The following is a 16,170-nucleotide window of genomic DNA, read 5'->3' as shown; positions in this document are numbered from 1 at the left end:
TTCATGTATTAAATTGTTTTTGTACTAGAAAACTGCCATTTGTAAAAAAAAATAAGTATTCAAGTATATTCAAATATTATAAATTGTAGTAATTTTGCTATTACTGTTGTCTTTTTAGTTTTTTTTTTAAGTTTTGATCAAACAAATGCAGCCTTGGTCAGCATAGGAGACTTCTCCCTAAAACATTTAATAAATCTTACCAACCTCATACTTCTAAACTGTGGTGTATCCTGTCATCATGATGTGAAATGTGGATGAAGGAATATAACACTACAGCATAAGAGGGAAAGAAATGAATGGCTGCCTATTGTAGTGTTGCTATTCTAAGATCTGAGTGAGGGAACTTTAATGCCATGCCTAATATGAAAGGTCAGCAATTAACACTTTTACATGATTTATACAGTATAAGTGTGCAAATACGCTCACACACAGGTTGAATTTCAGTCTCATTTAGGGGTGCAACGGATCAAAAAACTCACGGTTCGGATCGTTTCTCGGATCAGAGTAACGGATCGGATCATTTTTCGGATCAGCAAAAAAAATAAAAAATAAATGGCCTCATGTCTGCACCTATAAACACACCGATAGTTAGGCCTGTCACGATTACAAATTTTGCTGGACGGTAAATTGTCCAAGAAATTATTGCGATAAACGATAATATTGATAATAAACGATAATATTGTCGTTCTGAGACCATTTTCATCTAAAATAATGATAATGGCATAATAATGCAGGTATAGCTTTTCAAAGATCAATAAACTTTTATTTCTAAAGACTATTTAACACTGAAAACTAGGGCTGTCAGTTAAACGCGTTATTAACGGCGTTAACGCAAACCCATTTTAACGGCGTTAATTTTTTTATCGCGCGATTAACGGTCTTTTTGGCCTAGCAAACTTTGTAGTTTTTTTTTCACATGCTTTTGCAATAGGACGCGGCATGGACGTTTTGAAAGCGCAAGCGGATCTAGCTAGACCGGAAACAAAACAACAGGCACGCCGCACACACTTGTTTGGGCTTGCGAGCCGGATGCGCGAGCGCGAATCTCTCTGCTCTCGCGTGGAATATAATGTGCCGAGCACGAATCTCTCTGCTCGAGTCGCGCGCTCTCAGATACACGCTGCTCTTGTTAGAATTTTCTCTGGGCTCGCTCAGACAATATGTGCCTGCACTTAAAACGTGTTCAGTGCAATCGCGAATCTCTCCTCTTCCCCAGCTAACAATTTTAGGTTATAAGAACGTTTTCATAACGTTCCCATTAAGTTATAAAAACGTTATTTCTGAATGTTATAGGAACGTTCAAAACGTCCAGTTTTGAGTGGATGACGAGCGCGAGACACCGAAATGGATGCCAATAAGATTCTGAATGGAACGTTTACTTTTAAAAAGTTGCCAAATGGTTCCATTGACGAGACCAAAGTGATCTGTGTGTTTTGTCGTTGTGAACTGAGCTATCATCATCGCAGCACGTCCAGTCTGAAATACCACTTGATGATGGCCAAACACACACACACACACACACACACACACACACACACACACAGCTGATGCGAATTCTCCGCCCCCTCGTCAATATCAGGACCTCGTCAGTATTTCTTTCACCCTTTTATTGATGGACAGTGTTACATTGTGTGAGAGATTATTTGCTCCAAGTAAGAATGTTTTAGTGTGAAATTGAACACAATATATGCCAATGTTGTTTTCAATAAAAAACATTTTCACAAAGCAAGCCGATCCACTTTTCCATGTTGATAAGAGCATTAAAATGAGAAAAAATAATGGGACAAAAAGAAATCAAGAGACATTTAGAATAGATAAAAATGTGCGATTAAATGCGATTAATCGCGAGTTAACTATGACATTAATGCGATTAATCGCGATTAAATATTTTAATCGTTTGACAGCACTACTGAAAACATTTTAAATATCCGCAATAAATGAACAAAACAACCAAAAATAATAAAAGCAAGGGAGTCTCATTCTCTGTTAACAAAAAATGCATGTCTTGTCTTACCAATGTGTGACTTACGTTCACACTGAGAATCATATGCATCATGTACTGTGTGAGCATGCGTCTCATATGAGTATGTGCGCTAGTTTGTGTGTGCTCGCGTCTCATATGAGTATGTGCGCGGAGAGTTTGTGAGTGTGTGCGCTCGCGTCTCATTGAGTTTGTGCGCGAGTTTCTGTGTGTGCTCGCGTCTCATATGAGTATGTGCGTGGAGAGTTTGTGTGTGCGCGCGCGCGTCTCATATGATTATGTGCGTGGAGAGTTTGTGTGCGCGCATCTCGCGTGTGTAGAGTTTGCGTCTTTGTGCATTTCATATGTTGTTTGAGCATTCAGCAGTATACATGTATGTTTGACTACTTGGTATGTGTATGCAAGTGTTTCATATATGTGTGCGAGAATGAAGTTTGATTTAAGCCCTAGATGGCACCTTATATGAGGGAGAGAGAGAGCGCTCGCAAGAGAGAGAGAGAGAGAGAGAGAGAGAGAGAGAGAGAGAGAGGGACGAGCGAGGGGTAGTGCTGCGCGAATGCCGTTTGTGATGGCTTTAGCCCAGTCTGATTGTGCAACAAGGGGCTGCTTAAATGCTGCAGTGATAAGCGGTTGTTGAGCAGCCTTAGTTTTCACTCCTGTCAGTGAAACATCGGGGTGATGTCGCTTCAAATGCGTGGCCATGCTGCCACAGTGCCTACACATTGTCACGGTTTTATCCACTAACCTCTTTCCTTCATCATTATATTTGACAGGGAAGCCAAAATGCTCCCATACAGGGGATTTAAATGACGCGGGGCGTTCAAGCTCCTCCGTTCCTCCGCTCGCCATGACCACGCTGTGTGTGGACTGAACATGCGCACAACTTTTTTTTTTTTTTCATAAATCAATCCGCGGATCACGTGTGTGCCGAACCGAAGATATTGATCCGAACGGATCACGGATCAATGATGATCCGTTGCACCACTAGTCTCATTAGCAAGGAGATAAACTTTGGCCCTTGCTGTCAATTTAAATCTCCTGCTAAGTTTACTCTTACAGGAGGTGTTTTTACTTGGACATGATGTGGTGAACTTCTATATGTGTAATTGCTCTTAAAAGCCACCCCTGTAACCGGTCACAAAACCTTGAAGGACAACATGAAACTCCATTTTCTCTTATACGGTTATATTACACAGCTTGAGACATTTTTTGAGTATACAGATTTCACCAGGAATACTTAAAGATAATATGTGTAATCAAAGTAGTTCTTTTGAAACCCCCCCCCCCCCCCCCCCCCCCCAGTCATGATAGTTGACACCTTTGCCTGTTTTTGTCAATGCGCATCTCTTTTCCTTCAGTTGACACGTGCGTTGTTTCCGATTGTCATTCCCTTCATCTCTGGCTGTAACTACCATGTCTGGCTTCTGAGATAAAGCTGGTGAAAAACAGCCGATGCGTGTACAGCTCACCTGTGCAGCAGAGGACAACTATCTTTATTCTGCACTCATTTATATCAGTCGTGATATACCCTCATCACGATCCGCCGTGCAACTTGGCACGTAAACCCTTTTGCTTCAGCTTCCTGCATGTTCTAGTTTATTATGTCTATTCTGGCTGTAAGATTCTCCTGCTGCAGTATTCATAGGTAGCTTCATGTCTCATGCAGCTGAAACATTCAAATTCAGAATGAAAAACTGTTACATGTCGCGTAGCCAGACCTTCAGACTGATCGCAGAAGGTCTGGACACTTCAGCAGCTTTCATTGGCCAAGGACCGCTCAGATGCCGTCTGCCTGACATGCAACACAACCAATCACAGTTCGTTTTGTTCCGCGTCATGTTCAGGGGCGTGAAAATGTAACGTCGATGTCCCTACAGAAACAGACCGGTGTGTAAAACTCTTGGGACGTATTTAGTCTATGCCGCCAACTTTATATACTTCACATACTTTTTAAAATCCAGTGCTCATTGTCACAGTTGTAAAAACGAGAGCTTTATCCTTCCATGAGGGGGGTTGGCATCACCGCATCTTTGTTACCAGAAAAACTGTGAAAGAACCCGACACACATGTCTCCCAGAAATCCTGTACAATTCATCCATTCAGATGACGACTTCGAAACTCCGGAAGTGTTTCCAATTTTGTTTGTCATATGTATAACATAAAATACCATTGAAAAGTTTGGGGTCTGTAAGATCTTTTTTTATATATTTGTGCAGAAGTCTTTTTAATTCTCACTAAGGCTGCATTGACTCAATATTTAACATTTTTACTGTATTTGATTATTAGACTAGCGTCACATGATCCTTCATAAATCATTCTAATATGCTGATTTAATGCTGAAGAAACATTTCTTAGTATTATCAAACATTATATTTTGTGCTCTGCTTAGTTTTGTGGAAACATTACAAATGTCTTTATTGACATTTTTAATCCATGTAAGACATCCTTGCTGAATACAAGTAGTAATTTCTTTCAGAAAAATAAGAAAAAAGAAAATAATCTTACTGACTGAAAAAAAACTTTGAAAACACTGAAAAAAACAGCAAAGTGACCTGAAAATAACCATCGAATAGATTTTTGGACAGTTCAAGCACATCTGCATTTGAATTGCCAGTGAATGTAAACTGAATTAGCAATCAGTGAGACTGAGCGCTCGCTGTCCATCTTGATTTCTCAGCATGCATCTCATAACACATCAGAGCAGGCGTGCACGTCGCGTCATCAGTTGTAAATGTGAGCTCTTTCTGACGAGATATCGCCACCAGCTGGCATTTACAGTTAAATATGATGACACGGAGAAAGAGCAACATGCACATGATCCCAAAGACATTAATATTTTGCCTAATATTTTCTGCCTATATTTTCTTTTCAGGTAAAAGGCTTCAATGCATGCCAAGTGAACTGACTTGCCTTAAATGGATTTTGGTTTCACGTTTTTGTCATTAACTTTAGTCTTAGAACTCTACTTTTCGGCTGAGATCAAGTTTCGTCCCCTTCATCACAAAAGGTCTATGGGTAACAACTCTAAGGAGCTCACATGACTGCTCATTTGGATGTTGACCCGATACTCATGGGTTTATTCTTCAAGGCCTTTTTAAGAATTCTGGCAGAGGTCAAAGGTCTTCAATCCCTGTGTTTAAACTTGCCAAGTGACTATTCATGAAAGATTTTCTTGATCTCTTTCTGCAGTACTTTAAGGGATAAAGGAACAGAAGGAGGTCAGAATATTAAAATATCCATGTCATTCTTTACAAGTCAAGCCCCGGTTAAGCTGGGTCTGAATCGGAAAGCAGAATGTGTATTTCTGGATTAAACGCGATTAGAATGTAACGATCGGTCTGAACCTCTCTTAATCGCTGATCCCGTTTTATCCGACCTCATATTTAAATGTTAATTAAATTGTGACAAGATCAAATTGCAAGATTAAGGGCTATAATGGAAAGATTACAGCCATAGCTCTCAGACAGAATGTTGTTGAGGCTTAAGAAACGTGTCGACAAAGCGAGATTGACGGAAACCTCCTCTGTTTCGTTTCTCGTCTCGTTTCGCTCACTCTACACCAGTCTAGGTGAAATTAGCGATGGCCAGGGGCGCGCTTCATTGTAATCAAAGTGATTCTCTCTCTGAGGCAGGTGTTCTTTTTCTCGCTCTCTTTTGGGTGATGAATGGGAGGTTGAGTGGTCTGATTCTCTGCTACCCTGTCAGCACTGTCAGTGTTTCATAATGAGAAGCTACAGTCTTGAGAGATTGAACCGTCTATGTGTTCTAATAGCTCGCCAGCCGGCCCCATCAAAGAGCCGTAATGAACACGAAGCCAGCTGACGGGAGGTGTTAATGAGCTAGCTGTCTTGACGCCGGCTTGCAATTTGTCGAAAGCATTATGGTTTAACACGTCGTCTGTTTCCCTTAATAAAATGTGAAATCTTAGCGTGGATTCAAATGATGCAGATTTAAATTGTGGGGTTTCTTTCTTTTCATTTTCAATTTTTTTACAAGATGGAGTTGAGTTACTGAAGGGTATTAGCACTGATAAAGTAAATAGTTTTTGCTTTAGATTGAGTTTTACAGAAGTCAGGTGAGGGTTGTGACAGTGCTAAAGGTCAAAGTCTGAGGCTTTGGCACTGTAAACTGCTCATGCGGTTTAAAATCCATTGTTGTTTTTTCATAGAGCAACAAAGGAAAATTTGAATAATCTTCATGTAGCTCTTCCCATACAATAACAGTTCATAATGACCTGCTACAAGCAGCTACAAATTTACATAAAAAGCACCTTAAAAGATTTTCTTAAGTCATATGATGGTGAACGTTATTTCACCAAATACAACATGTTCCTGGATCAACATTCCAGCAAACCAGATTTGAGGGGCAAGTTTACAGTTTGTCAAATTTAGGCTTACCAGTGTTAGGTGCTTCTTCATCAGTGTAATTATTTACCGATCATTTCCCTCTGATTTTCGGGATAAGTTATGGGTAGGGTTAGGTTTAGGGATAGGGTTAGCACTAAACTTTTGGACTGGAATGTTTTTCCAGGATCTACAAAATGTTTATCCAGGAACATGTCTGTCTGGATAAAATCACAGTGACCGTCATGTGATAGCTTTTTGTAAGCATTAGACCAATATGTTTATCATTATTCACAAAACAATCTGTGTCTGTTTCTCGTATTTTAAAAATAGTGCATGAATTTAAAAACTTTTGAGCTTGACCTTTTTTTGTTTGTGATAACAGCTCCATGTTGCCTGTGCTTGTTTGTAGGGCTGCACAATTTGGCAAACAATTCTTTTTTTATATATATATATTAGGGCTGGGAAAAGATTAATCGCGATAATCCCATCCAAAATAAAAGTTTGTTTACATAATATATGTGTGTGCACTGTGTATAATTATTTTGTATATATAAATACACACACATGCATGTATACATATAAGAAAAAAATTATATTTATATATAAAATAAATTATAAATATATATATACAGTATATACATGCAAATATTTCTAAAATATATACATGCATGTGTGTGTATTTATATATATATATATATATATATATATATATATATATACATACACATATATATATGTATATATATATATATATATATATATATATATATATATACACAAAATAATTATACACAGTGCACACACACATATTATGTAAACACAAACTTTTATTTTGGATGCGATTAATCTTTTCTCAGCCCTAATGTATATCAATATGACTTCACAGTGATACAACTACTACTACATCTAATAATAATTCTTACTAATCTTCCTTTGAATTCTGCACAGAATGTTATATTTTAAAGCGATATGAAGGAGATTAGGAGGGAACTGCGGCTTTACCGAGCTCAGCGGCTCTGGCCGAGCTGTGAGATAAACTAAACGCTATTGGCTATTTTAAAAAAGGAGAGTAGCTGTTTGATATGTCCCGCCCTGTCTTCCTTTTTCAGTGGAAATTTATGTCAATGATGTTTCATAATTAATATGGACACATCTGTTATTTGATTGTTATCAGAGTGCGGTACAGATGTTCCTCAAGTGTCTTGCAGAGCAACAGCTGTCAACCCCTCGCCCCCTCCACACACAACCCATTATGCCAACGAACCAGTGTTGAAAGACATACAAAAGAAGCCGCTCTGCAATGTACCTGGCTGAAGGTGTTTGCGCACTAAACGTGATTTAAACATCCCAGGTCTCTGTTTGAATGAGGTGTACACACTGGCAGCCTATCCGGTGGTCTCAATTCTGGAAACCACCACTGCCAAGTCCAGGATTTCTCTTCCAGTCTCTGATTCCAGATCCAGCAGACCAGTGGAACTTAGAAGTGTGTCCGTGTGGTTGGGTTGGTGGGTGTTCGAAAAGGCTGTGAATGGAGAGTAAGGCTGAATGAAAGTTTGATGACTCGCCTGTCTCTGTAGATTTGCTGGCTGCAGTGTGGCATGGTTTGAATATTAAAATACAGTGAGGGAGAGCCAGTGATGGTTGACTCCTATAGTCAAGGGGTAAAGAGTAAAGACAAACAGAGAGATGCTGTGAGTGATAGTCATCTTGAATTGGTGCTTGTGGTATTGCTTCCCTTCTCTTCTCTGAAATATTTCATATTAAACATTAAACATTTACATTTATTTTTGTTCTTATTGTGCAGTTGTATTACAATTAGGGCTGTCAATATATTAAATAGCACAAACAATTGCGATTTATAAACTTTATTTACACCCTTATCATTCAATTAAGCATACACCGTTTATCTTGTTTAACACTTTGAATGTCATCATTTGCTATATCCAGCAAAGTAAACCTTCAGATTGAAGTGTGATTCTCACAAAACTGTATTTCCTGCAAGCTTTTTTCAAGATAAATGTAGGTGTCTCTTTAAAAAAAGGGACACTTGGAGACTCCAAAAGGACACCAGATAATCAAATCAGATGAGTCCACAAATTTCGAAATTTGTAAAGCACACATGAAAAAAAAATACAGAAAAAAATCTTCTCTAACTTGACAGTTTATACTATGTCTACAGTGCAACAGCAAAGAGCTTGTTGAAATTTTAGACACGTCAAGTTGCGATACCGAACAGGAACGCATGGAAATGCCAAACCAACCCTAAACCAACCGCCTTCACCTGACTGCATTATAAACCTACTACAGTACATGGATCCATTCAGAATTACTAAACGCAGCAACATGCATGACAGTCAAAAACATTATCCTGAATGTGAGCGGAAACAACGTTTATGTACTGAAAAGTGGCTGTACATAAATACAATGTGCGATCAGTGCGTTGAGAGCGCGCATACATGGTTTCATTGCACACAAAACACTCATGCGTGCTTTCTGTATGTCACAGCAATCATCTTTACCTTGGTTGCAGTCTTCATCCATCAAAACTTTACTAGTGAGACGCTGGTTTTCTTTATCCAGCCGAGAAACATAGTTTGCGTATCATCTGGCCATACAGTGGTGGGATGGTTTGACGTTCCGTTCAGTCTGCATTTCACACAACGTGAGGGCTCGTGCTCTTCAGAAACAATCACAGAATATGACAGAGCTCGTGTTTTGAACCAAACGCACACTGGAATGAATAATTCACTGAAAACATCTTGTAAAATTCATTGTTCTGATGAATTCTCTTACTGAATCATTGTACTGAAAACTTTTTCAGTTTAGAGGCTTAAAATGATCTGATCACAGAGAAGTGAAATCGGGTTAAAGTCACCGGACTTCTGTAAATTTCTGCCTACCAGGGTTACAGGTGCTTGTGCCTGAGGAATCAAATTAACTTGTGCCAGAAATAAATTAACTTGGATAGTGTACAATATGATACCACATGGAAAAATTGCCATTTGAATTTCAATATTTTTCAAGGTGTTGCTAGTTAGAGCTTCCAGTACTACCAACACTACCAGTTCATGTGCAATCTTTCTTAGTTGCAAGAGCTAAATGTCAGGTGCAAATCCAGGAATGTACGGAAAGTCAAAAGCTATGGGCAAGAGTGAATCATTCAGAGTGGAAAAAGAAATTCTTTTGGATTAAGTGTGCTGAGGTGGTACAGTTTTTAATATGAAAAAGATGAGGTAGGTGAAGTCAGCCAGTACCTTGAATCAATTTTGCTCCCTTACAACATTAAATCGAAATGCAGTTTTGTGGTTTTTAGCCTGTTTGTTAGCTTTGAGGAAATCTATATGCTAGTATGGCAGATATGCCTATTTAGCATTTACAGATGTTCCCTTCACAGAGTGAATATATTGATTAATCCTCTTGTTTACAGTGTTTTTTCACATTTGTTCAATAAAATGTTCCACTGAATGCAAGTGTTCCACCTGCCTCTGACAAGCAGTATCGAGTAGCTAATCCTACTTCACGGTAGTGAAGTAACTAAAGACTATTGCCATAAAAAGGTTTAATCCCTTTGACTTGTCCCAAACAAACTATCAGTAGGAAATATGCCAAGTTAGCATGGTCAAATTAACCCCAGCTATGCCAGTACTGTGCCATTGGGGGGGTACAGAATAAACCTGCTTAGAGTGCCCAAAGATTTCAATCATGTACTGTGTTGTGTGGAATGTGATGTACTGTCAGGAGTGTGTGTAAAGATTTCCAACCTTCATTTTGACCCTGAAACAGCATTAAAGAATATCTCCAACTGGCTCGAGTTATCTCATCTATCGCTAAATGTTAAGAAAACAGTTTCCATGTGTTTCTCTATTCGTAATAGGGCGGTTAGCGATATATTTGAGGTACAAATAAAAAATGAAGCAATAGAAGCAGTCAATGAAGTCAAGTACCTTGGGATTATTCTGGATAAAAATATAAAATTTGATAATCATGTTAAGTACATCTGCAAGAAGGTCAGACCAAATATAAATTGTTTTCGGTTTATAAGAAGGGATTTGTCCTGTCACACTGCAAAACTATATATGCATGCAATGATATTTTCACACCTATCATATTGCCTCACATCATGGTCACAAATCTCTCCAAATAAATTAATACCGATTCTCTCACTCTACAAACAGGCAATAAAAATCATGGACCGGAAACCCATGAGATGGCATCATTGTGATGTTCTAAGAAAGCATAAGCTTCTTGGTTTTGACACTTTTATTGATTTTAATTATATTTAATTGGTTTTCAAATGTCTAAATAATCATGTTTCACCGCTGTTTTCTATATTAATCAGTAGATGCCAAAGCTCTCAGGGGGCGAACACACGAGCCACTATCAGAGGTGACTGTTTAGTCCCAAAGTGTAAGACCTCCTTTGGTCTGTCTGCCTTCTCAGTAAAGGGGCCAAAACTCTGGAATGCTTTGCCTACTGATTTAAAACTAGAGACCGATGGCAAAGCGTTTAACAGAGCACTTAAACAATGGCTAAAAACTTAACAGCAGTGCTTGCATGAATAACTAATGATATTCTCTGACTCTGATGCTTCTGCTTTATAATTTATGTATGCAATATGTTTTTCTTTTCTCTGTAATTATATGGTATATTTTAGCTATTCTTTTCTGTTAGTATTTTTAATATTATTTTGCTTACTAGTTTTGTTATTGTATTTTATTTCCAAAAGCCTCCCGTGGACAGGTGTTATTAGCATCTGTGCTAAAACACTTAAACAAATGCATATGGTTCGCCCAATGTAATTGTATGTCCATGTCAAAAAAAAAGTATTTTAATTTTTTTTTTTAAATGTCTGTAATTATCCTGTTTTAAGAGGCGGATCCTTTAAGGCTTGTTAGCCATTCATAAGAGTGGCTGTTTACTAACATCATTGCGTAAGAAAAATGTTAATTCTGTTAACTTTTAATTCTGTTACTTTCCTGTTTACTACTGTGAAGCTGCTTTGAAAAATGTCTGTATAAAGCGGTATAAAAATAAAGATGTCGGCAGAGGCAACGGTTTTTTTGTAATATAGACATCCTTGGTCGACAAGTGAAAAGTGTGCTCAAAGCGCCGGTTTCATGGGGTCTTTAGGCTTTGCTATCAAAGCCCACCAAAAGTAACATTTTGTCTTATGTTTTGCATTCTATTTTAACTGAGGAGGGAAAATTATAGTAAGAAAGCTAAAGACCAGAAAAAGCTCCTTTTAATGAGTGTTCCCCCCTATCAGTTTAGCAAAAAATGCTTGCTGTTTGTTGCATGATAGAAATACAGTATTTACACTTTGTCAGTCATCCATTGGAATGTGCTGGGTTGAGATGTATGCTCCATGTTTATTTGGTTGGTGTTTGGATAACGGCGTCGTTCTTCATAAGCGGTGTAATTATTCCATCAGCCAGTGTCATGCATTAATCTCCTCGCTTACTCAAATTTGATTGCCTGTGCACCAATGCATGTTGAGCGAAACATTAATTAGTATGCCTGTTTGACTCCATTGGACTGAGGATCACAGAAGCGAGTCAACAGTTCTGACCAAAAATTAGTTAAAACAGTAATATTGTTTTTGAATATATTTTCGAATGTTTGTTTATTCCTGATGCAAAGCTAAATTTTCAGCATCATTAATTACTTCAGTCTTCAGTGTCACATGATCCTTCAGAAATCATTCTAATATACTGATTTTCTGCTCAAGAAACATTTCTTATTGTTATAAATGAGTACATTTACTGTACATGCACACTCACATAATGGGATTATAATAGGATTTTGCAATTAAACTTTACCTCAAGTAAACAATACTCCAATTAAACTAATGCTATTAAGCTCATAATCATAAACGCACTTCTTAGCGTAATCAGAATAATGAAAATTGGCAGTGAAGAGATTTGCTCGTGTATACATCTTACTGCGATTAAGTCCTATCTTACTTTTATTATTAGAAGAAATAATTGCATTATTAGTCAATGGAGTCTGTTGAAAACTGCTTAATATTTTTATGGAAACTGCCACTTTTTCAGGATTCTTTTTTTAATACAAAAGTTCAAAACAACAGCATTTATTTGGAATAGTAATTTTTTTGTCACATAATAAATGTCTTTACTGTCACGTCAGTTTAATGCTTCCTTGCTGAATAAAATGTAATTTCTTTTTAATTTCATTAATGTAATGTAAATATGATTTCTTGAAAAAAAAGAAACTGTTGTTGATCACTTTAAAAGTTGCTTTACATGCCAGACGGTCTCTTCCTGCCTTAGTTTGACACTGCCTGACCAGAATAAGTTGTAAAGTGGATTAGATTGTAAGACTGGAAAAACTGTAAGGACTTTAAGAGAGGGCCACTCTCTGAGAAAACAAAGGAAATTAACATTTGAACTCCCCCTCATGCACTATTGAGACGAAGATCTCACCTCCCTCATCCTAATCTACATTTCTCTCCCCCATTCTTCATCCTGGCAAAGGTCTCCCAAAATTCACACAAGAATCTAAATGGTTTAATGTGAATGATTATCATCTAGTTTTATACATATTTGGTATTATTTGAAATGTCTCGGTACGACTGGTACAAATGTCTCATTCCCAAAGAAGTAAACCCAAAAGGTAATAAAGTTCTTAGGAAGTTTAGAAATATCTTCCACACCCTCCAATACTGGAGGGTGTGTCTTTGAGTTAACACCTTCGACCATTTGACTGAATGCTAATTTTCCACTGCTAGCAAATGGTGACTTACAGGTAAATTTCCACTGTGAATGATGTTTAGATTTGAAATGAGGTCTGGGTATATAATGAAACGCAGCGAGAGCTCAGGGCCTTTTCTGTACTTCAAATCGGTCCGTGAGGCTGAGAGGAAGACCTCTCAGCCTCATGTATTTCTTAAAGTCGGGTTTGCATCTTCTCTCTATTCCAGAGCATTTGATGTTTTGTATCGATTATCTTTGAATTGATTATGAAATTGGCATGATACATTTACCTGACATAATAAATTGTTACATTTGATTATATTTTAACTGACTCTGACATTGTTTTCATTGAAGAGTTAAACGAAATAGTCAAACATTCGCTCACTTTTAGTGAGGCACAGATATTATTAAAACCTTTCATTTATGGAGTCAGATGAAGTAACGAGTAAATACATATGAGAAAATGTATTGCATTTAACCAAAAATACTTTGCCACGAGAAAAGACAGTAACACGCAGAGACCTTCACCGCTAATTCGAATACCGCCATTGGATCGAGTTAGACGGCCTTACAAGATGTTGTGCCGCAATTAAAACAAAATCATAAATTCACAAGACAGAAGTCGTATCAGACACGAGTATATCACTGCCACTGACTGATATTTTTCTATGCGTCTTCATATGTTTCAGCATCGACAAAGTCTCAAAGGTGGCATCTCCAGTTTTGGTCATCCACGGCACAGAAGACGAAGTGATCGATTTCTCCCACGGCTTGGCCATCTACGAGCGATGTCCACGTGCCGTGGAGCCTCTGTGGGTGGAAGGCGCCGGGCACAATGACATCGAGCTTTACGCTCAGTACCTCGAGAGACTGAAACAGTTCATTACGTTTGAGCTGGCTACCTCCTGAAGACACGGCAGGCCGAGACGCGCACACACTCACACGTGTCGTGTAGGGTTCCCCTTTACCCACGGCTGAGGACGCCATCAGTACTTGCACTTGCTGAAGGGAAAAAAAAGCGGAAGTCTCTCTCTTGGTCTTTAGGAGAGTTTTCATCCCTACAGGGGAAATGCGTTTTAATAATTTCGAACCACTTTCTATTCTTTTATACTTGATGAAGAAATGCTGAAGTTTTGCACCGCATTCAGTACATGGCGTTTTTGATTTAAAACATGTTCTTCCTTTTTTTTTTATGCTCCTCAAGGGTTAATTAAACTGATGCACTTTTATTGTGCAGATATTTTCAGGTTGGTATATTTTTGTTTTCGATGATCTGTTTTGTTGGGGGCGGGAATTATGTCATGGCATTCCTTTTTATTACGTTTCAAGTAGATTAGTACAAGATAAACCAGTGAGTGACTTTTTACAGAGCCAGTTTGTGCGTGTGTGTGTGTGTGTTTAGGTGCGTTAATACGCATATGAGTTTGTGTGGTAAAGGCCACTGACTCTTCGGTCGAAATAATTGTAGCTTGGGCTAATTAAAACAGGAAGATCTGTGAAAAACACTTGACCCGTAAATAATGAAGATGTACTGTTCGTGAATACAGTGGGAAGGGGGGTTGGGGGGTATTGTCTTTTCAGCGGTGAAACATGGTGCTTTGTTGCAACAGCATTCAGGGCATTGTTTCCGCATAAACACTTCGTTTTTACCGTGGGTTGAATAAAAATGTGAAATTTCAAGCTTTCTCTTTTGCTTTTAGCATTGGCGTTACAATAAGCCTTATGTTCTCAGACATTTCGCTCCGACATTCCTGTCAATGATTTCTCGGAAATGGGATTTTGAAGATTTTCTCTGGGCTCCCGCTCGCTGCTACTCTAATGGGAAAATCACTGTGAAAACTGAACCTAGATATAAATAAGGTATCACGCCTCACCATTTTGAAGTTTATCCCCTTTTCCAGACATTGGACAAATTACAAAACCCAGTCCCTCATACTGCAAATGAAGGACTGTGTTTGTAGACATTTCACCATAACGCTACACAACAGAATGTTTGGATGTTAATGAAGGACATCAATTGCTACCAAACTGGTGCGATTGTCCGATTGTATTTTCGTTAACACGTTTTTTTTTTGCTGTAAGGTTATGCAGTGGCGGTTCATGTACACTGTTCAGAAATGAAGCTCTTCCGTGCTTGACCTCAGTGGACTTGACACCCTCTTTTTAAGGAATGGCAGAAACTGATCACATCTGAGTCCGTCATTGCTTTTGATACTGACATTTGTACAATGTTTTTTTTAGTAATTATTAATATTTACACCTCTTTTAATGCTGGTTTGTAAGATAACTGTACTGTACACCCTCTCTCTCTATATATATATATATAGGTATGTAAAATATTAAGTAAATGGTATTTAGCTTTGATTTTTATTGACACTGGAATCACAGTATGCAAATATAATGCAGACAAAAATTTAGTTGGTACAGACTTTTGCTTGTAGTTTTTTTTTTTTATATATATATATCTTTAAAGCCTTAAATGTGCTGCGAGGCAGATTATTGTTCTTTCTGTTGCTTGTTGCTTCATTGCAACAGTGGATATTGTACTGCTTATAAAGGAATAAAGGATGCATGTTAACCCAAACTAGCTGAACATGTGAAGTCTTTTCATTTCTCAGGTTGCTGATTTTTATTTAGTTTGAAAAGGTTTACCTGCAGACAGCTCTGCATGTTCTAGAAGGTCAGATGTGTGCAATTGTTCAGCTTGAGTCATAGTGTTGTGCAAGCCTAATTTGTATCATCTTCTGTATTAATAAAATAGCTTAACCAGTGATCATTTTATATTGGAAGCTGCAAATTTAAATGGGTATACGAATATCAATGTATAACTATTTAGCTTGATAGCTAACTTAAAGCAATGTGAGATGTTTAATTTGTCCATTAAGAGCTTAAGTTATATACTTTTTAGAATTAAATCTCTATTTTTATTTGGCAAGGATGCATTAAATTGTTTCAAATAAATGCTGCTCTTTTGCTCTGTTCATTAAGGAACCCTGAAAAAGAAAATCATAGATTCTACAAAAAACATTTTTTTATTGAAAATGACAACCTAACCCTAACCGCCAAATCTTGTGCAGTCAAAAAAGCACAACAGTTTTCAGCATTGATAAAAAATGTTTCTTGAGCAGCA

The 16,170-nt window shown here is 37.8% G+C and overlaps 1 protein-coding gene across 1 annotated transcript in view; it reads left to right on the top strand.

The window, feature by feature from the left end:
* The window catches only part of abhd17c (abhydrolase domain containing 17C, depalmitoylase), a 49,490-nt gene extending 33,866 nt beyond the window's left edge, over window positions 1-15,624 (top strand). Inside the window, exon 3 of the mRNA XM_077228065.1 lies at window positions 13,730-15,624. Coding sequence (XP_077084180.1) covers window positions 13,730-13,949 — 220 coding nt within the window. The 3' untranslated portion in view covers window positions 13,950-15,624. The remainder of the gene's footprint in view (window positions 1-13,729) is intronic.
* The last annotated feature ends 546 nt before the right edge of the window (window positions 15,625-16,170 follow it).

This window comes from Siphateles boraxobius, unplaced genomic scaffold, assembly GCF_051911475.1.
Source record: "Siphateles boraxobius isolate OS27281-9 unplaced genomic scaffold, OSU_SipBor_1 130, whole genome shotgun sequence".
Taxonomy (NCBI): Eukaryota; Metazoa; Chordata; class Actinopteri; order Cypriniformes; family Leuciscidae; genus Siphateles; species Siphateles boraxobius.
The sequence above is the reverse complement of the archived record's forward strand: the minus strand, read 5'-3'. Positions and strand labels throughout refer to the sequence as shown.